This window comes from Micromys minutus (genome assembly GCF_963924665.1).
Source record: "Micromys minutus genome assembly, chromosome: 18".
Classification (NCBI taxonomy): Eukaryota; Metazoa; Chordata; class Mammalia; order Rodentia; family Muridae; genus Micromys; species Micromys minutus.
Genome location: NC_137953.1, coordinates 51,014,284 through 51,037,406, shown reverse-complemented (window position 1 = coordinate 51,037,406; position 23,123 = coordinate 51,014,284). Strand labels below are relative to the sequence as shown.

At 39.7% G+C, this 23,123-nt stretch overlaps 1 protein-coding gene across 2 annotated transcripts in view; it reads right to left on the bottom strand.

The window, feature by feature from the left end:
- CWF19L2 (CWF19 like cell cycle control factor 2) overlaps positions 1 to 21,368 on the bottom strand; it is a gene marked incomplete at its 5' end in the record, with an annotated part of 52,095 nt that extends 30,727 nt beyond the window's left edge. The window contains 8 exons of one of the 2 annotated variants that reach the window (XM_080932488.1): positions 4,925 to 5,541; positions 6,038 to 6,153; positions 11,256 to 11,346; positions 12,750 to 12,869; positions 13,221 to 13,334; positions 15,742 to 15,841; positions 17,042 to 17,152; positions 21,273 to 21,368. In XM_080932488.1, coding sequence (XP_080788614.1) covers positions 4,925 to 5,541; positions 6,038 to 6,153; positions 11,256 to 11,346; positions 12,750 to 12,869; positions 13,221 to 13,334; positions 15,742 to 15,841; positions 17,042 to 17,067 — 1,184 coding nt within the window. Of the gene's footprint in view, positions 1 to 4,924; positions 5,542 to 6,037; positions 6,154 to 11,255; positions 11,347 to 12,749; positions 12,870 to 13,220; positions 13,335 to 15,718; positions 15,842 to 17,041; positions 17,153 to 21,272 lie in introns of both variants that reach the window. The other variant, XM_080932487.1, reaches the window with a different exon arrangement.
- Positions 21,369 to 23,123: the final 1,755 nt, after the last annotated feature.

Below are 23,123 nucleotides of genomic sequence, written 5' to 3'. Positions count from 1 at the left end.
AGCCAGCCCTGAGGACTAACTACCCAAAGCTCGTGGGTGCCAGTGCCCAGACGCCCTGCCTGCTGGAGGAGCTCAAGGACTTAGTCATCAAGCAGCATCTAGTTTCACAGAATGGTCAGCCAGTAATAACGTAGCCTTGATAAGTCAGGAAGTCTTGGAAGCCCCGGGTATTCTACCGCACCCAGTGGTACCTCAGTGAAGACAGCCTCAGGGACCACAATCCCCTCCTAGGCCTGGCCCTTGCACCTTGCTGTGGCAGCCTTGCCTGTTGTATCTTTTCTGCCCTTTAAATACCCTCAGGCCTTGCTCTGGGGATTGAAGGAAGTTCAGGTACTGCAGCATTTGACACTTTCGTACATTCTTTTCCTATATTTTCCCAAAATGTCCAGGAAATCCAGGACACAATGAGAAGACCGAACCTAAGGATAATAGGAATAGAAGAGGGAGAAGAGTATCAACTAAGAGGCACAGTAAATATATTCAAAAAAATCGTAGAAGAAAACTTCCCTACCCTCAAGAATGAGATGACCACGAGCATAAAAGAAGCTTTCAGAACTCCAAATAGGTTGGACCAGAAAAGAAATACCTCCCGACACATAATAGTCAAAACACCAAGTGCCCAAAGCAAAGAAAGAATACTAAAAGCAGTAAGGGAAAAAGATCAGGTAACATATAAAGGCAGGCCAATCAGAATCACACCCGATTTCTCAACAGAGACTATGAAAGCTAGAAGAGCCTGGACAGACATCATGCACACCCTAAGAGAGCACAAGTGCCAGCCCAAGCTGCTATACCCAGCAAAACTAACTATGGAGAGATGAAGATATTTCAAGACAAATCAAAATTTACACAATATCTGACCACAAACCCAGCACTACAACAAATTATAGGTGGAAAACCCAATACAATGAGGGAAAATACAGCCTAGTAAAAACAAGAAAACTCCTAAACAAGAAAACTAAAAGAAGAAAAAGACACAGACACAACTCAACCCACAAAAGCAATAATGGCAGGAAACAGAAACAACTATTCCTTGATATCTATTAACATAAATGGACTCAACTCCCCAATAAAGAGACATAGGCTATCAGACTGGATACATAAACAAAATCCAGCATTTTGAAGCATACAGGAAACTCATCTCAGAGACAAAGACAAACACTGTTTCAGAGTAAAAGAGTGGGAAAAAAACTTCCAAGCAAACAGCCCCAAGAAGCAAGCTGGAGTGGCTATTCTAATATCGAATAAAGTAAATTTCCAACCAAAAGTTATCAAAAAAGATAAGGAAGGACACTTTTTACTCATTACCAGGGAAATCTGTCAGGAGGAACTCTTAATTCTTAACATATATGCTCCAAATAAAAAAGCACCCACATTCATAAAAGAAACCCTACTAAAACTCAAAAAATACATTTCACCCCACACAGTAATAGTGGGAGACTTTAATACCCCACTCTCACCAATGGACACATCATGGAAACAGAAACTGAACAAGGACACTGCAAAACTAGCACAGACTTTGAACCAACTAGAATTAATAGATATATACAGAACATATCATCCTAAAGTAAAAGAATACACCTTCTTCTCAGCACCCCATGGCACCTTCTCGAAAATTGACCACATACTTGGACACAGAACGAGCCTCAATCGATATAAGAAGATTGAAATACTCCCATGCATCCTCTCAGATCACCATGGTCTAAGGCTGGTCTTTAACAACAACAAAGGCGATAAAAAGCTCACATACACATAGAAACTAAACAACTCTCTGTTAAACGATAGCAGGGTCAAAGAAGAAATAAAGAAAGAAATTAAGGACTTTCTAGAATTCAACGAAAACGAAAACACAATATACCCAAACCTATGGGATGCAATGAAAGCAGTACTGAGAGGAAAACTCATAGCCCTAAGTGCTTCCAAAAAGAAACTGGAGAGAGCTTACATCAGCAACCTGACAGCACAGCTAAAAGCCCTAGAACAAAAGGAAGCACATACACCCAAGAGGAGTAGACGGCAAGAAATAATCAAAATTAGGGCAGAAATAGACCAAATAGAAACAAAAAGAACCATTGAAAAAAATCAACAAAACCAAGAGTTGGTTCTTTGAGAAAATCAACAAGATTGATAAACCCCTAGCCAGACTAACTAGAGGGCAAAAGAGAGTATCTAAATTAACAAAATCAGAAAGGAAAGTGGGGACATAACAACTGAAACTGAGGAAATTCAAGAAATCTTCAGATCCTACTACAAAAACTTATACTCCACAAAATTGGAAAATCTGGAGGAAATGGACGAATTCCTAGACAGATACAAGATCCCAAAGTTAAACCTGGACCAAGTAAACCATCTAAATAACCCTAAAACACCTAAAGAAATAGAAGAAGTCATCAAAAGCCTCCCAACCAAAAAAAGCCCAGGTCCAGACGGGTGTTTCTTTTCCTGCTGGCGGTGTTCACTGATCTCTGTAACTCCTCTTCTCTCACCACATATGCTCCTGTTTTCACTCACGGCTAAGGATCTTCTCAGACAGTTGAGACCTGGCACCCTTTCCACACCCTCCTAAGCTGTAATACCAAAATGGCAAGATGACTCTTAGAGGTTATTAATAGTATATTAAATTAGTTTTGATTAAATTTATAAACTCTAAGGACATAATATGTAGAGGAATTTTAATCCAGCAACATGGCTACTCTGGCTGAAATACTGTAATGCCCTTAGTAGGTATCTTTAATCTCACAAACAGTGCAGGTAAGGTTAGTTTACAGAAGGGAACACCCATATTTGAAAGTGACAACTAATTGAGAGGCAGACAAAGTGAAGAATCAGAGAAAGGTCTAACCGAATGAGTCACAGATGGACGTGTCCCACTCTCAGGAGAACAGCACAGGAAAGGAAAGCTATGGAAGAGTAGTGCAGAGAGAGCCAGTGAGTTCCCTTCAGTCAGTGAAGTCCGATGCAGTGAAGCAGAGTTTGTTCCTGAGCTCAAGCAGTTCAGTGCCGGTCAGCAGAGGCAGATGAAGCCAGAGAATAAGGAGCCAGAGATTAGAACAAATTGCCAGAGTTAGTTTGAGGCCAAGCTGAGCAACTCATTGAGAAGCTTAGAGAAGCCAGATTGAATCAGTAGCTTGGAAAGGAGGTTGAGCCAGAAGACCCAAGTTGAACGAGCCAGTCAGAGTTCAGAAAGAACTAGAAAGGGTGAGCTTACTCAGCAGTGAGCCTCCAAGACAAAAATTAAATCAGGAAAATAAAAGATACTTTTACAATAATGTGCTCTACTCAATTTAAATACTGCTCTGGCTTTCGAGCTCCTAAAAGTTCCTAGCTAATAGTTTTCTAACAAAAGAAAACTATACATATATAAATTTTATGTCTGAAGATAATAAACTTAAAGCTCTAAGTCATATGGACCACTACTAGATGTTTTTCTGTACGACAATCACAGGTTAAGTTAGAATGAAGTATAAAAAATAAAGATGACCAGATGGAAATGAAACAACAGATGGAAAAGGAAACTACCAAGGAAGCAAGTAAAGAGAAGGAAAAAGCAATTACACAAAAGCACTACTGACTACACTTGCCTCAAAGAAACAAAATTCCATAGAAAAGTTATTCTTTAAAAATATATGTATCTGGTAAAGATTCAACAGACTTGCCAGATAAAATTCTTAGATCTAGTTAAATTTCCTGTTAGCAACAGGGTTTTGTAAATGTTTGTTTAAATCATAAATATGTCCAATTGCTTCAAAGAATTTGCAGTGTTTTAATTTACTAAATCAAGCAGCCCTAGTGATTTAGTGAGAATTCCAACCTCAGTCCCTCAGTTTTCACATCTCGAGTGCAGGCCTCAGACAATCATCTCTTGCAGTTCTAAAACCAGACTGATAACTTTTTATAAAGTCCACTGATCTCTACTGTCCGAGAATCCTGGCATTTAACAATGCAACGTACCTTCCAACAGTGTTCCCACAAATGAAGGCTCCAGCAGCCCTTGACTGGCTCATCTCATTCCTTACTACTACTTGATCACTCAGAAATATTTTTCTCCCAAATATATGGAGATAATTCCTAAATTTTTCTTTGTCCCTTCAGACAATCAAGTTCATAAAAAGTCTCAAACTCCTAACATCATATTATCTAATCTGGAAAAAAAAAATCAGATCGCAGGGTCTCCAATATTCCTGTAACATAATATAACTACCAGAAACCTACAATTTCAAAAACCGTAACAGAAATGAAAACAATTCAACGAGCAGACGGGATCCTTACAATGTATGAAAGCATTGCACACGAGGTGCATGTATATTCATACAGAACAGACCAACACACTGCCAAAACGCTAAGCCAATATTAATGGTATAGTAATTAATGGAATCATCCCATTGGCAACTGGGGACTTGAAATGATTCACCACCCTAGGAACCCAGGATAAAGCCCAGGTAGTTTGACTTCTAATCCTTGTCATAGTTTTTTTAATCAATTATTAACAGAATTTTCCCCTTCAGTTGCATATGCAAAAGGTCAGAGGACAACCCTTAGTGTTCTGCCTTTCAAGTTGTTCAGACAGGATCTCTCACTTTTGCTACTATTACACAACGACATTTTCTAATCCCTGCCATGGTTATTCAGTCATCATAACAAATTTTCACTTAGGTTTCCAAAGTCTATCTGGCCCCTGAGCTTCTGAGGGAATTTTCCTGTTTCTGCCTCCCATCTTTCTGCTGGTGCGCTGGGGTTACCGTGCACCACTGTGCCGCTATCTGAGCTGTCTCCCCAGACCTTTAACCTATTTCCACCATCATTTAAGTGGGCATTTGTCCTTACTTTTTGCCCACACTCTTTCTACCTCCAACATGGCCACTAATAAGTAAATAAGGTTTGATCCCATCCCCTCAAGCACCTACGTAAAAACACATATCCATACCCAGCAGCTGTCAACCGGCCGTGCCTCCCGCTCTCAGCCTGCGGCTGCTCTGGTCTATCTCCTGTGGAGAGCTGACTGGCACTGCAGCTCCGGGGTTCCAATGGCTTTTGACCTGAAGGCTTCCTGTCTTCTTCTCGCCCACCAGATCTACTCCAGGACGTTGAACTTTCTTCACTATCCTCTGTGGGTCTTCGAAAATCACAATGCAAAGAAGTCTGAGCCACTAATGGAGAATATGAAGTAGATGACTCAAAATTTCTCCTCTTGTGAAACGACAGTTCATCTTCATCAGAGGGTCTTAAAAATTTAGATCTCAAATTTCCAGAAGATTCTTGTCTTTTTCCTAGGGTGGGTTCCCTTCCACACGTTCCTAAAGTCCCAGCTCTCTTCCCTGGGTCGGGACCACTAACCGCACAGCTGCTGCTGTTTGCAGGTCCCGCTTCCAAGTGTCTGTCCTCCGAGAAATGTTTACATCTCACCAAGTCTGACGTGCCACGTGCTTGACTACGCTGTGCTCCGTCTGAATGTGCAGTCTTCCTCCACCGCTGCCTCCCTTCTTCTCTTCCGTATGTAATTTCTTCAGCTTCTTTTAATTTTGACTGAAATATTTCCACTGACTATACGGGAGATTAATAATATACATACAATTAAGAAAAGTTCAGTGACTCATCTTCCACATGCCACAGTGTCATGATAAACTGTTAATTGGTACAACAAAATCCCAACCAAAATACAGAACCATAAAAGTCACAATATACTACTTTCCAGCACAATACTTTAAAAAATGTAGGTAGATAAAGAAAAATAATTAAATCAAGTAAAAAGATTCCAAAGAGAGGCACCAAAAACAAATTCCCGATACAAGAGTATCACACAGATACAATAAATACAGCTTTTAAAAAGTCATAATTAATAATACTCGTAACTTAAGATTCAAGAGGTTATACTATGCTGTTAAAACTATAGATCCTTATATAATATATAAGAATATACAAGCAGAAAATTATTTTTAAAAATACCAGTTCAAAATGTTTCATGACTCCAAACAAAGACACTTGGATTTTCAAGTAACTATGAAAGTAATATATATCTCCTTAAAGCACAAACACTTACCCCGTATCTTTCAGCTACAATATCTTCAAATTTTCTGTTTTCTTTTTGAGCTTGTTCCTTCATCCTTTGATAAGACTTTCTTAACCAGCTTAATCCGCCATCCTCTACTCTAGTAGCTAAATTCCAACAATAAACATTATTTACATCTATTAGGTAGTTACTGTTCAATTAATATTTACTGTTACCATTTTTAAAGTATAAAATTAAACACTTTCCTTGAGTATTTAAAAGTTAAATCCACAATTAAAATTTACCATATATTTACATGCCTACTTTTGTAAGCTACAAAGACTTGTCATGATGAAAAGAGAAACAAAACTAACTGTAAGTAAAACCATTTACGAGAACAAGCATAAAGTTATACAAGAAAGGTCTGAGAAAGTCAGAGAGGCCGAGGACTGCTTGTTTATTTACTGACACAGGGTCTCACTTTGCAGCCTTGCAGTCTGCACTCATTCTGTGTACCAGGCTGGCCTTGAACTCACAGGGGTCCTGCCTATGCCTCTTAAACACTAGGATGAAAAGGATGTGCCACCATGTTCAGCTTAAGTATTACTTTTAACTAGAAGGTCATGGAAAATTACATAAAATGAGCTTAAGACAATGAGTCAGATTTATTTTAAAATACATAGTGTGACTGGTACACCCAGAAATATAGAATAAATGTGCACAGAGGAGAAAGGTATCTGAAAAGCAACACAAAGTATAAATAAGTTACAGAAGGTAATGTCATTAAGACAAACCTTAGTTGTGATTACCAACTATGAACATCTGAATGCCTTTAATGAACACACATTCTCTTACATGTGTGCCTCATATTTTTGATCTATACAAAGAAATTCCATTGATTACTTAATATGGTGTTCCTGGTTTTCTTGCACCAGTGAGGACTGCTTTCAGATCCCTCCAACTCCAGAGCCAAGAAACACAGACAAGCTCCTAATGACATGCCCAAGAATCTTCACAACAACGCAGCCATATAAACAAACAAGTGTCCATGACCACAGAGAGAGCATGACCTGCTCTTACATGGAATAATTTACAGTAAAGAGAAAAGCTGCAGCTTTTCACAACACTGGGGGGATTTGAAATGCAGACAAAAGAAATAGATGCAAAGGGTACCACTTTTGGTAACGAAAACTAGGACTTGTTACCCTCTAGTGACAGGGTTACTAGAAAGGAACAAGAACAATCTGACAATCTTCACTGTGCTCTTACTTTTCAATGTCTGTCGGACTTTGCGAAGAGGCTGAAGAAGGGCTGGAGAGATGGCTCAGGCTCAAGAGCTTGTGCTTCTCTAACAGATGACCCAAGAGTTCAGTTCACACATCACTTGGCTCACTAATGTCTGTAATTCTAGCTCCAGTTCTGACATATCTGCCTGCTTAGGCATCTGCAACTCACATTCCCATCACATCTCAACTCCACATGAAGTTTAAAGACAAGGCTAGCAAAACAGTTTTCTAAACTATATTCAAATTAATTGTATTCTTTTATTCAAATTTCAACATTTACTAAGCAACCTCTTCTAATATAATATAGCCTTTCTTTACAGATATTAAACTTTGTGATTCCAGCTCAAATCTCTAGTGATGCCACATTTCATTCAAAAGGTTTATTTCATTTCTGTTTTTTTTTTAATTATATATGTAAATTACATGGAGTAAGCACTTAAGGAACTTAACCCAAATCTTCAGTCAGCATGGTGATCAGTGAAGATTTCGCAGCAATTATGTCTTTATTAATGTCCCAGCAGCATAATTAGATCAACAAGCCCATAGAAGCATGTATGAGATTAATAAAATAACAACTGAGCCTCATGAAAATGCCCTCAAGGACCACTAGGGTACTAGCAGTTCCGAAAGACATATTAGGTGAACAAAAACAATCTGTCTGCCCTGTGGTGTGTGTGAAGGCTAAAACTCCAACCAATGCAATTTCAACTTAAATCCTAACTTTAGGAATCAACTTTAATACTGAAAAGCAAACAGAACAATCCTCAGATTCAACTGGCATGTTTTTAATGACTGGTAACCACTCATAAAAAGTATTAAACATCGCATGACCAAAACCACGAATAAGCATGGTTCTAGCCCTCTGTAGGGAAAAAAGATGTCATTATTACAAAACTCAATGGAATAACACACTTAATATATAACTGTATTCCAAGCCTGTTTTATAAGTCTAAAATTATGTTTTAATTTCATGGTTCTAACAAGTTATATTGTAATAAACAAAACACAACCAAATAGGCCCAGAATTCACCTATTTCTTTCAGAAGACAAATAAATACAGAAATTTCAAAAAAGAAAAAAAAAAAAGAGCATCAGAAATCCTAGACTAGAGTCTCCTGTTACTACTACATAGTTTGAACATTAAAGAGCAAGTCATTCGTTTTCCTTAAGTTTTGTGTCTTCGTGTTAAATAAAGCAGCTAATTAAAAGCACCTTTAAAGATCCTTTAAATTCAAAGAATCTAACAGAAAGTCCAAGAAAAAGGAAAAGGAAGAATCACCAGTGCTCACGGAAAAGGCCGTAAGCAGTGTGAACTGAGTGCATGACAGCAGACAATGAGATCAGCAGTGTGAACTGAGTGCATGACAGCAGACAATGAGATCAGCAGTGTGAACTGAGTACATGACAGCAGACAATGAGGCAGTGTGAACTGAGTACATGACAACAGACAATGAGATCAGCAGTGTGAACTGAGTGCATGACAGCAGACAATGAGATCAGCAGTGTGAACTGAGTACATGACAGCAGACAATGAGATCAGCAGTGTGAACTGAGTACATGACAGCAGACAATGAGATCAGCAGTGTGAACTGAGTACATGACAGCAGACAATGAGATCAGCAGTGTGAACTGAGTACATGACAGCAGACAATGAGATCAGCAGTGTGAACTGAGTACATGACAGCAGACAATGAGATCAGCAGTGTGAACTGAGTGCATGACAGCAGACAATGAGATCAGCAGTGTGAACTGAGTACATGACAGCAGACAATGAGATCAGCAGTGTGAACTGAGTACATGACAGCAGACAATGAGGTCAGCAGTGTGAACTGAGTACATGACAGCAATGAGATCAGCAGTGTGAACTGAGTACATGACAGCAGACAATGAGGCAGTGTGAACTGAGTACATGACAGCAGACAATGAGATCAGCAGTGTGAACTGAGTACATGACAGCAGACAATGAGGTCAGCAGTGTGAACTGAGTACATGACAGCAATGAGATCAGCAGTGTGAACTGAGTACATGACAGCAGACAATGAGATCGACAGTGTGAACTGAGTACATGACAGCAGACAATGAGATCGGTAGTGTGAACTGAGTGCATGACAGCAGACAACGAGGGAGTCTCCAAGGGCCTGCAATGAGGAGCACGTCCCCGGGAAACCAGGTTTCCAGTAAAATCTAAAAGAACTCTGTACAGCTGCACAACAGCTGCTTACTTCTGCGCTTCATGTTCTGAGAAGAAAGCTAAGGTTAACAAAGCACTTACTAAGAACATGGTAACTAACTGTTAGCAAAAACTGTCAATACAACTTCTCCACATATTTCACCACAGCATAAGTACTGGACATCGTCAATATGGAGGGTTGTGAGATTCCAGACACAGCCTGCAAGCTCTTCAGCGTCACAAGAACGTGTAAAACAGACACTGTCAGTCCCCGTCACATCTCAGCAGATTGGGCTCTGACAGGTCCAAACACTTGTCACATGTCACAAAACTAATAAATGGAAATGCCAAAATCCAAAGTCCAAGAAAACTTCACTCCAAAATCTAAGTCTCTCACCCCACTGTGCCCTCTCCAGTACCTAATGCTAACATTCCCTTAACACCTAGGTCCCTAACAGTTCCAGACATGCAGTAAAATGTACAGTAGACTTTATAAAACTTAAACTTTAACTCTGGAATCTGAGCCTGTAACATGTGGTTTGTGACATTTTCTTTGTAATCAGATGCATGGGAAACTGTAGGGACGCACGAAATGACATCAAGTGAAAGTGTTTGCTCCTCGGTCCCTCAACTGCTCTGCGTCTTCCGCCTGCTACTACTGTAACCAAGGCCGAGCTCACGCCTCTTACACTGCGTCCTTCAGAACCTGCCGAATACCAAACTCACAGTGTCAGTTCTAGGTTCTCCTGGAACATGACTTCACTCCGCTCTCTTACAAGTGTCAGACGCATAAGGTCAGGCTGAGTAAACTCACTGTTCCCTACTTGTTAACGTTCTAGAAAAGTATATTTGAAACACAGCTGTATATGACTAACATTACTGGTATTTACTTAATCCAGCAAAGACACTTCTGCCCATGCTAAAAGAAATATAAAAACCTGCAGTTTCTAATAACTTTGTAAAATCACTAAGAATCCTAACGATGTCTATGAGGTGGATTCATCCCATAAGTGAGCTTCATTCTTAGACACAATAAAGAATCTTAAAAAGAAGCCAAAATAAAAATAAATTATAAAATTAAAAATCAAGAAAATATCTTACTGATAAATAATCACGACAGAAAAATAACATCATTATTTAAAACATTTTATTCTGGTTCAACTGCATTTAAACGTATCACTGAATTGGCGATGTAACATACTGAGCGCTATGTACCTTTCTTTAATTGTACAGTAAGCCTATGTGTGTGATACTTAAATATTTTGTCTTCATCTACTGGAAAACAACAGCACGCTCCTAAGAGCAACACAAATGTTATGAATGTTGACAAATGATGAATTCCTAAAAACAGTAAAATTGCATCATTAATGCTTATGCATTATTTTTCTTAAATTTTAAACGAGATATATTTTTATATTTTACCACAGAATTCATCAAATCAAGTGCAACATGAAGTTTCACATAATTATGTTTGTTGGAGCCTGTTTAAAGTAGAAATTTGCAAATGATACAAATGTTACTTAATCATCTTGCTCCCAAATACATAAACTTTCCAAACACTAATTACTTAAATAATAATCCAAAAGACTGCATATGTTTAATAAATATCTTGTCATATAAATTCAAGTCATTCTATTAGGAACTCTGAAATACAAAAATTTGTATGATTTTATTACTGTGTATTAACAGTACAAATTAATTGGTTTTATTATGGCATTTTCAGACATGCATATAACATATTTTAATCTTATCCATCCCTCTCATTACTAGAAACTCAGAAATGCCTACATGTCTAGAAAAAAAATAAAGATACCTTTGGTAACTGACGGTGCACAGTTTTCCGATGGGAGACCTGTCCCTCCGTCCTGCCAATATGGATTCAATTCTCTTTCTAGCAGTTTGGACTATAAGAAAACATTTTGAAAGGTTATCGTGTAAAAGTCAACCCAGCGAGGAATGACTCCTAAATCTGAGGTGGCTACTATTAGATACTCAAGCCTAGACAAACCATTTACAACTCTTAACTCATGTCCATGTGTTTTTACTGAACACCTCCAACCTCCAAGTCTAACTCAGGAGATTATTTTATAAAACTTAAAGAAGACATTCTAAAATTTGTTTCCTCTGATGCTCCATACGGCCAGAAGCTTGATTACAGACCAAGATAATTGCCATATTTACATTTACAATTAGATTGGGGACACAGAACAATACTGACCACGTCATCCTTAAAATCACTTGGCCATATTTTCCATTTCCTCATCTATATGACCTTCAAAGAATATTATAAAGACAATCTATAAAGCCACAAGCTACAATATTTCTAGATTTTGTGGGTGCCTGTTTTTACATCTTTGATGAAAATCAAACCTGTTTTGCTCTCTAAGGATTTCCCATTGTTTTCTTGCCATTAAAGTGAGACAAACATCAACATGCTTGTTCCATATTTCCTATGGAGTTCTGTGTGTCTTGGGAGCAGTCATATGCTAACGAATTTGTAAACACACAAAAGGCTCAGTTGATTGTTTAGCTGTACTTCATGACAGTCATGTAACAAACAATTGCTCACTACATTCATCTAAATTTACACACCTAACATATGGCTTATGAAAAGTGTATTTTATATGCCTGTGTCCGGGTGTGAACATGTGAACGTGTGTGCACGTGCTGCCCAGGCCAGAAGTACTGGCTCTCCTACAGCTGGGCTATAGGCAACCATAACCACACCCACTGTGGGTTCTAAATTGAATCTGGGACCTCTGGAGGAGCCCTGGGGCTCTTCACCACTGAGCCACCTCTCCAGCCTGAATCCAGTACAGACTTTTATACAAATTACATAGTTGTTTTTATTTCATGGATATTTGCTATGTATAACCTGCCTGTGTGCATGTCTGAGTGCCACATGTGTGTAGTTCCCACAGAGGCCAAAGGGAGACAAAACCCTTGGAACTGGAGTTACAGTTGGCTGCCAGGTACCATGTGCTGAAAGCCCAACTGGTCCTCTGGGAGGAGCAGCCAGTATTCCTGACTGCTGAGCCATCTCTTAACCCCTAGTATACTAGGAGACAGTTTCCTACAATAATATTTTTTTTAAAAAATTGTTTCACAACTGTTGTCAAACACCACTAAAAAAAAATCTATCTTAAAAATAAAATTGAAAATTTGCATAAACTTACATTTGCATAAATAAAATATATAAAACAATAAATATAAATAAACTGGCATTTATATAAACAAAATACATTTAAAAAACGTATTAGTTTATTTAGGTAAATTCAAAATTTAAAACATTGAACTGCTTTCTCACCTGCTCTAGCGCTTGAGTTTTCTCCCGCTCTGTTTGTCTTAGAGTTTCCTTTTCGGCTTTAAGTGATGATAAGGACACAGTTTTAATCGACATAAAATCAACAGTCATCCACTCATCACGCTGTTTGAAAGAAAGAAGCCAAGTATAAAACTGCTTACGATTCAATTACAAGCACTGACATGAGGGGAAGAGAAAGAAAAGAACTGAACCACACCCACACAGGGGGTTCAGTCAGAATAGTGTTAGGTAAATCTCTCAAGAGGAAAATCCCAACGACAGCTGGGAAAAGTCTCAGTGGCTGCAAGAGAGAAAAGACCGTCTTCCATAGCAGGAGGCTAGACTCAACACCAGCAATCAGCATTTCTGAGGAAAGGGCTCACACACCACGGCTAATGTCTAAGGCTTCTCTTGAAGAAGTTATACTCGGGTTAACAGAAGCTGCCACTGTCTCTGAAAACAGGTGGCGCTCACCTGAACAGTGTGGCTGTCACACTCTCTGTCTGTCCTTCCGTCTGTCACTTTCCAGGTCTTCTCTTTGTCAGGTCTCTGCGAGGGAGCAGCGTCAACCCACTCGTCTTCAGAGCTCTAACAACATTTAGCACACATGTGACATTTGCAAATGTGCACACTTAGGTTGCAGTAAATACTAAATGAAATGGCTTAACCGTTTATTGGCTCTCACGTCTCACTCTGCGGACGCCGCCCTCTCCAAGAGGTTCCCTCCTCAGGAGGTTCACTCCACCCCACCCTGAGTGTTCCGTTCCTCCACTGCCCAGCACAAACATAACTCCAAGGCCCAGTAGTTTATCAAGCAGGTTTATATATTAAATTCTCAATCCACAAACCCTCTACACAATAAGCTTACATCCAATGGACAAAGATACAAAGCCTTCTATATGAGATTTAAAAAAAAAAAAAACCTACTGAAACCCTTAAAAATATTCATTCACCAATTACGACCACCTGGATCTAGATTCTCCTGTCCAATCACATATCACCTTGACATAAAGCTACATACTTATATAAAGAAGACACACAAAATACCTTCTAGTGTACAGTTAGGACACTCGGAGGGTAATGGGATCACATGAGCAAACACCAAAACAAACCCAGTGAGAAAAAAAATTATTGCATGTGTGTATGAGCATGTTATGTGGTGCTTGTGAGTGGTGAATGCGTACGCGTGTGAGAATGCACATGCCCATGAACATGTATTTAGAGGCTAAGTGGTGGTCATTAAGTCACCCTGCTTTACTATTGCTCATTTTACTTCCTTCTAAGAGTCTCTAATTGGACTTGGGCTCGGCAGCCACAAGCTGCAGAAAACCTGTGCTCTCCCAGGCGTGGGTCATGGGTATGCAGTCACACCCAGTCACACCCAGCTTTCTACATGGGCACAAGTGGTTGAGACTCGGCCTCTCATGCTTGTCTGGCATTCTTACCATCGGAGGCAAGTACCTGTTTGAAACTGACGGTCTACTACCCACGCCTTAATTTAATGCCAGAACATACTTATATTCACATACGGTTGTTACAAATAATCATATACATATTTCTAGCTCAAGTTTATACTGTCAAAACAATTTAGTGCTTCCATCAAAATTCTTGGTGTCATGCATTAAAATGGGAATTTATACTGAAACTATTAGTACTTTCATTAGAAGACTACCAATTTGCTAAAATAAAGTAAAATAATGAAGAAGTTTGAGTTCTAGGGGGTCCTCTCACAGGAGCTCTGCAGGGTTCTACAGGGTGAAGATTTTATCTCCCTTATCATATGCTGACCAACCGTGTAGAAAGCAGCACATCACTGCCCAGGGAGCCCACCTGAACCCCAAGCCCTCAGCTCCCGTCCTCGCCATAACAGACTGGTTCAGAGGCACACAGTGACTAAGTCCATTTCAAACTAAGTTATTCTGCAGGAATTACAAATCAAATCAAATGGGCTGATGGAAAACTAAAGAGAAATGAAGAGGCACTGCCAGGGTCCACCTTTCTGTGGAAAGTATAATTCAAAAACAACAAATAAAGCATAATAAGTAAAACAAAAACTGATTTTTTGTTGTCTTCTCCCCCTCCCCCTCCTCTTCCCCCTCCTCTTCCCCTTCCTCTTCCCCCTCCTCTTCCCCCTCCTCTTCCCCCTCCCCCTCCCTCTCCTCTTCCCCCTCCTCTTCCCCCTACTGCTGCTCCTCCTCCTTCTACAGGAGTCTTAAATCCAGATGTCGTTGTCACCTTCACAACTGAATAACCAAATAAAGCTCTAGGAGCTCCATGTTTCCTGCTCCTCTTCCGTTTCTAGTCTCTATCCACCACACATGTGGAGTGTTACAGGGAAGCCTGACCACAGTTCCCATCTGACCTGGCTTTACTGTGACTAAGACAATGGAATCTCACTTCCTTCCTGCAGTTTGGAGAAGTAATCAACCCTAAACATTTCTAGGCCACCACTGTCTACCCATAACCCCTTTCTTCTTGAAAATAAGTATAAAAGATATGGCCTGCTCTCATTTATTCTGAGTCCCCACAGACAAGAGCTGGTACCCCACACTCTCTTCTTTTCAGCCCAGAAGATAAACAAATAATTCTACTTTGAAGACTTAGAAACTACTTTCCATGAAGAAAACAGAAGTACAAAAGAAAAGGACCCCACTGTTTTGAAACTCTTTTCCCTTGTTTTTGTAATACAGTTCCTTGCTGCTTTGCCTGATAATTTTTCAGCCACTTAATTACAAGTGGCTTCCCCTCCTCCCGATGCAGCTCTTCAGTGTGGGCATCCACCTTTCAGCTCTCCTGAGCACTTTGGAATCATGCCATCTCCAGCAACAATGATGACTAAGCCAACTAGTGTGTGCCTTGCAGACATCCTCCCACATGTAGTTAATACTTTAAGGTCTCTTGTCCCATCAGTCCCTACAGACTCGTCACTGCAGCTCCCCCAGCCTCGGAGCCCAGTCCTGGTGCCCACTTACTGAGGAGCTGTCAGTCCACTCACTCTGTGTCTGACATTTCTTTTTCTTCCTCTTCTTTTTCTTCTCTTTCTTCGCTTTTTTTGAATGCTTGTCCTTTTTCTTCTTTTTCTTCTCAGAATGTTCCTAATAATTTTAAACAGGTATGAAGGGAATTTAATCTTACCTAAGTTTAATAAGAAGACACTTTGAATAGGAAGAAAAATCCATGTTCCAAGAGACTTTACATCTCTCATGAAAAAAAAAATAAAGATTATGACTCTACATATACTTAGAGAAATATAAAATTCTCCCGGGAAATCTTAATACACTTTCTATAAGGTAAGCAGTAGTAATCAATGAAGTAGCTCAGATTTCTCACAAGAAAAAATATGAGAAAAGTTTTGGTTACATTATTTGTATGTGACCAATATTACCAAATAAATACAGATATATACAACTAGTTATTAATACATATTAAGCATTTAAAAATTCCTAAGAAACGGATTTTTTAATATTCTCAATTTAATATCCACAAAAACAGTGAGTGGACGATGGGCACAGAAATCTTCCAATAAAGTGTTCAGAGATCAATTATTATCGTGTAACCAATAAATGTAAACTAACATTTGTTAATTAAAAAAAAACAAAAAGCAAACCTGCACCAGTGTGGGGCACAGGCCAGAAGGCACACTGCCGGAAATTTAAAAATAGAAAAGAAGGCTTCATGGGGAAAAAAAGACATAGATTGTGAAACATTGTTTTTTCAGATCTAGAAGCTTCCTAAAAATAGACCACAGGCTTATAACCAAATCTACCAAACAAATAACAAAACCTCTCTGGTCAAGACAGACATTTTGTTGACAGAAGAGATAAACTTCAATAATGCCAACATAGTAAAGATATTGACAACTTGAGTTCAATCCCTAGAACCCACAAAGTTCTGTCCAGAACTCAGGCAAGTTGTCCTCTGACCTTAACAAATATACAAATATCACACATACAGACACATAAACACACAGACAGACACACAGAAGAAATGTAAAGACAAACTTGTTCCTATTATTAACTGAAATAGTATTTTGGCATTGGGATTTTGGGGTTTTTTTTTTTTTTTTTTTTTTTTTTGTTTGGTTTGTTTTGTTTTTGTTTGTTTGGTTTTTTAAAACATAAGCCATCCCTTTAATCCCAGCACCTGGAAGGTAAAGGCAGAAAGATCCCTGTGTGTTTGCAACCTGCCTCATCTACATAACGAGTTCCAGACCAGCCAGGGCTGCATAAATATGCTTCGGAAAACTACCAAAAGACAAAACAAATCATCATTACATTTGGGCTGTTAATATTCACCTGTGAGAGCTGCTCAATTCGCTCATTCACAGCAGGCAGCATCCATGTGTCCTCACCTCGAAGCTGCTTAAGTTCTTTACTCCTTTGTTCTTTTTCAAAATTATGTTTGGCCTACAACAAAGAATATAAAAGACAATCTGGCAATTGCTTTTCAAGTACACATACAAAAACTGGTAGCACTTTCATATAGATTCCTACGTCAGTGAATGGCCAACTGTTACCAAAAAATTGCTTCCACTACTGTAGAAACAATTTGGGAGAAAAAAAAAAAGATAAAATAATTAAAGGACAGAGAGCCAGTGTCCAAATTAACAAAATCAGCAATGAAAAGGGAGACATAACAACGGAAACTGAAGAAATTCGAAAATTCATTAAGAGTCTACTAAAAAAGCCTATATTCAACAAAACTGGAAAATCTAAATGAAATGAATGATTTTCTAGACAGATACCAAGTAGCAAAGTTAAAACCATCTAAACAGCCCCATAACCCCTAAGGAAATAGAAGCAGTCATCAAGTCTCCCAACCAAAAACAAGCCCAGAGCCAGACAGTCTCAGTGCAGATTTCTATCAGACATTCAAGACCTAATACCAATACTTCTCAAACTCTTCCACAAAATAGGAACAGAAAGTCTTCTACCTAATTCATTCTATAAAGCCACAGTTACTTTGATACCTAAGCCACACAAAGCCCCAACAAAGAAAGAGAACTCCAGATCAATTTCCCTTATGAATATCAATACAAAAATATTCAATAAAATTCTTCCCAACAATAACACAACAAAATGATCATTCACCACAATCAAGCAGACCTCATCCCAGGGATACAAGAATGATTCAATATACAGAAATCTATCAACATAATCCACTATAAAAGCAAACTCAAAGGAAAAAAAGTGATCATCTCATTAGATGCTTAATATGCATTTGACAAAATATAATACCGCTTCATGTTAAAAGTCTTTGAAAGAACAAAAATTCAAGACACATAATTAAACATAGTAATAGCAATAAACAACAAACCAACAGTCAACATCAAATTAAAAGGAGAGAAATTTGAAGCAATCCCACTAGAACAAGGGTGTTTATTCTCTCCCTATTTACTGAATATAGTACTTGAAGTTCTAACTAGAGCATGTAGACAATAAAAGGAAGTCAAGGGACTACAAATCAGAAAGGAAGAAATCAAGGTTTCACTATTTGCAGATGACATGATAATATACATAAGCGACCCCAAAAATTCCACCAGAGAACTCCTACACCTGATAAACAACTTCAGCAAAGTGGCTGGGTATAAAATTAACTCAACCAAATCACAACAAATAAATGGGCTGAGAAAGGAATTAAGGAAACAACACACTTCACAATAGTCACAAATAATGTTAAATATCTTCGAGTAACTCTAATCAAGCAGGTAAAAGATCTGTACGACAAAAACTTCAAGTTCCTCCATTGTTAGCGGGATTGTAAACTGGTACAACCGCTGTGGAAATCAGTCTGGCAGTTCCTCGGAAAACTGAAAATAGCTCTACCTGAAGACCCAGATACACAACTCCTAGGCATATACCCCAAAGATGCTCCATCATGTAATAAGGACACATGTTCCACCATGTTCACAGCAGCCTTATTTATAATAGCCAGAAGCTGGAAAGAGTCCAGATGTCCCTCAACGGAAGAATGGATACAGAAAATGTACATTTATACAACAGAGTACTACCCAGCTATTAAAATGACAACTTCACTAACTTTGCAGGCAAACGGATAGAAGGAAAAAATATAATCCTGAATGAGGTAACCCAGACCCAAAAGGACATACATGGTATGTACTCACTGATAAGTGGATACTAGCCCAAATGCTAAGAATACACACAATACAACTCACAGACTGTATGAAGCTTAACAAGAATGAAGGCCATAGTGTAGATGAGTCAAACCCACTTATAGGTAGAAAAGAGGAGGGGAAGGAAAGAAGGGAGGGGCAGAGGCAGGACTAGATGTGGGAAAAGAGGAGGCCCAGGAGAAGAAATAGAAATAAGTAGCAGTAGAGGTGGGGAACTTAGGGAGCCACCTAGAAATTCCCAACATCAGAAATTCAAGAGGTTCCCAGGACCAAATGGGGATGGATATTAGCTAAAATGCCCAACAGCAGGGAGACAGAACCTAAGGAGACAACCTCCACTAGATAGACACGGCCCCCATGGAAGGATGGGGCTACCCACCCATCTAAAAATTCTTAACCCAGAATTGTTCCTATTTAAAGGAAATGCAGGGACAAAAAAAAAAAAAATGGGGCAAAGGCTAAAGGAAAGGCCCAGAGTCCTCCCCACCATGAGATCCATTCCATCCGCTGACACCAACTGCCCAACACTGTTGCTGATGCCAAGATGTGCTTGCAGACAGGAGCCTGATATGGCTGTCCTCTGAGAGGCTCTGCCATCAACTGTCACAGACAGATGGAGATACTCACAGCTAACCATTGGACTGAGCCCGAGGACCCCAGGGATTAAAACAAAACAGAGTATACAACAGCCAGTCCATGGCTCCCACTACATATGCAGCAGAGGACTGCCTCATCTGGCATCAGGGGGAGGAGAGGCACTTTGGTCCTCTCGAGGGTTAATGCCTCGGGGAAGGGGAACACTATCGGGTGAGGCGGGGAGTGTGTGAGTGGGAGTGGAAGCATCCTCTAAGAAGCAAAGGGTAGGGGGAGGAGTTAGCAGACTCTGGGAAGGGGATAACGTTTGAAATGTAAACAAATAAAATGATTAATAAAGACAAAAGCTATCAATAGCTTTCCTTTGGGACTACCAATCTTCAGTAAATTCGGGTACAAATCACACACATCATCCAATCCGGGATTAGTATATGTCTTTTCCCTCTGTCTCAGATACAACACTTTAACCTTCATCATCCCTGCGGCTAGTTCTTTAGACGTTTGCAAAAGTTATAAAGCTGACTCTTTTCCATACCTTCAAAATAGACAGTATCTCTACCCCAATACAACTGACTCAGAAAAGTTATCCCCTTAAAAAGAAAGAACCATAAAGCTAATTTCTAGTCACCAGTCAACAATAGTAATACAATGCAAGATTTTCTGCTTTCTCATCCATCTCTCAAACTCCAAAGCTGACTTTGGTCTTTAACAAACTGCATGTAAATTTGTAAAAATGCTTTCTTCACAGCTTACAAAGAGGTTTCCTCCAAAAACTGCTTAAAATATCAGACAGACAGTCATGATGAGCATTCATTGTACCTATTTTGAAATCAGCCAATAATCATGATGTTTTATCTAACCAAGACTAACTGCTCACCCATACCTTAAAATGTGACTGAAGCCATTACTCATTTTTCCTATTTCTTTTTTACTCTTTATATACATTTAAACTTATTTAAAATTCTTTTATCATAAAGCAAGAAACCCAAAACATCATTAAAGAACATTCTGTTGGTCAACTACAAATTCATCTTTTTCATTACCACAATTAATCAGGAATAACTTGTGAGATAATTCAGTAACTTACTTTTTCCGTTTTTTTATAAATGCATACATTTCAATGTTAATGAGAATTGTTTGTCAAACTTGGGGTGTGGGGAGCACATACTGAGTCTCTTATGCTAAACAGTGTTTCAATCCGTAAAGGCTGGCCTAAGCCTGGAGTTTATGCGTGGAAATGCGTGAGGGAAATCACCAATGTATTCAAATGGGTCCTACTTCCAATAAGCCGGAGCAATGACTTATGCTTCGACTTCACTGGTAAGGACAGTCCTCTGATGTGACACCGGACACAGAGACTGAGCAATTCGGGCGGCGGAAATGTCAAGAATAAGTTGCTTAAAAGCTAAGGAAACCAATCAATCTTTCCGCAGAGAGAAACAGAAAGCGGAGCCGGTTAGAGCATTTAGGAGACAACTGCATTTGGAAAAGAGACCAAAAATCAGACAAGGGGAGATACCAAAGTGACGAGGAGTGGGGGAATATCTCCCAGGATTCTCAACTGCATTTGGAAAAGGGGAGATATCAAAGTGACGAGGAGTGGGGGGATATCTCTCGGGATTCTCAAGTCCTACAACTTTAAATACCATCCCGAGACCCTGAGATTTAAAACACGAAAGCATTTCGAGAACTAAAGACGGGAAACGCTCTGGGAACGAGCTCACCTAGCATGCAGACACCCTCAGTACAACCCCCAGTTTTAAAAAAGGAAGAAAGAAAATTCTCCAAAGCAGGGGTACCTGGCGCAACACCTCGGCCCTGGCTATGCGGGTCTGTTCTTTTCGCTCTTCGATACTGCCAGCACTTTCAAATCTCACACCGAACGCCGACATAGTTGTCGCTGTTGTTAAGCAAGGAAGCCGGCAGGAAACCTCGGTTTACGACTGTCGTAATTTAGAAAACAAATCCGGATTTCAAAATAGTAGCAAAAGGGGCGTTACTATGCCAACAGAGCAGGCGCAGATCTGACTGTTTCTCCTGTGAAAGGTTCCCCGGAAACTTACAGCCTGCTGGGGAGTTGACCTTTCAGATGTACTGGATTCGTTAAGCACATAATCGACATGCATTATTATGCACCCTGCGCTATACTAACTCATTTCTCACTAGGACTCTTAAAAACACCCCAGTAAGCTGGAAGTTGGCGCCTAAACCTCTCTGTTCTTGCCTGATTTTACTGTGGTGGTGCACCAGCCTGACGTGAACCTGATCAGAAAGTCATAACATGGGGGAAAAGAAAGAAAAATGGCTCTTAAGATTCAGTATTTTTTGTTGAAGGGTGTCTTAAAATATATTTAAAACTGGGGTAGAGAGATGGGTCAATGATTTAGGGCCCTGTTTTTGCAAAGGACCTGACGGAGATCATCAAAACCTGTAGCTCCATTTCCCGGAGATCCATCTCCTTCTGACCTCCACAGGCACTGCAACTACATGAAGCATTTATGTACAGGGAGACATAACACTTATTTTTTTTTAATTTTTTTAATTATTCAGAGGTTAAGACTTGGTGTCGCTCAAGCCTAGGTGCAGGAAGAGTCCCCATCACCCGGAGGAAAGACTCCTTGGTTGTGAGGTTATCTCTCGTAAAGAAAACAATGACCTCTGCTGTATTTATTGCAGCTTGCATAATTGAGTCTCGGCATCAAAAAATTAGTCCTAATCTGTGCTTCATTTGATTGGCTCACTAGGATCGTAATAGGAAAGCTGAAATAAGTCATTCCTCTCTTTTGAAACCTGTCAACTCAACAGAATTTAAAATGACTGACTTCAGTGGTTACAGACCCTTTCCATACCCCCACCCCACCCCACCCCCACCCCCACCCAGTGCTGTTCTTTCATTTCATTCATTGTGTTTGAGAGGCAGCACTCCAGTCTGTGCGTCTGAAGCAAGGGTAATGACCCAATTCAGAGTTAATAGGAAGGGTTGCTGTATGTGCCCGCTCAGAAACCAAAGGCACTCAAAAGAGCTCGCCAGGAATTATTCCTTGTCATTCTGATGGTTTTCATCTCAGTAGGAAGAACTTTGAAAATTTCATTTTACTTTTGAAAAGCAATACTCATGAGTCCTTGTACTGAAAAGACTCATAGGAACTGAAAATATCAAGAAACAAAGATACACACACACACACACACACACACACACACACATCTCTCTCTCTCTCTCTCTCTCTCACACACACACACACACACCTCTCTCTCTCTCTCTCTCACACACACACACACACACCTCTCTCTCTCTCTCTCTCTCTCTCTCACACACACACACACATATCTCTCTCTCTCTCTCACACACACACACACACACACATATCTCTCTCTCTCTCTCACACACACACACACACACCTCTCTCTCTCTCTCTCTCTCTCTCTCTCTCTCTCTCTCACACACACACACACACACACATATCTCTCTCTCTCTCACACACACACACACACACACACACACACATCTTCTCATCCCAAGACACAGTGGTGATGAGAGGCCAGGCTGATACTGGCACAGCTAAGGCAGCATGGATTGTCATACCCTGGCTAACAGTGAGGAGCTGCCCGAATCCCTCCCCATTTGTCCTACAGGGCCTGCCCTGGTCCAT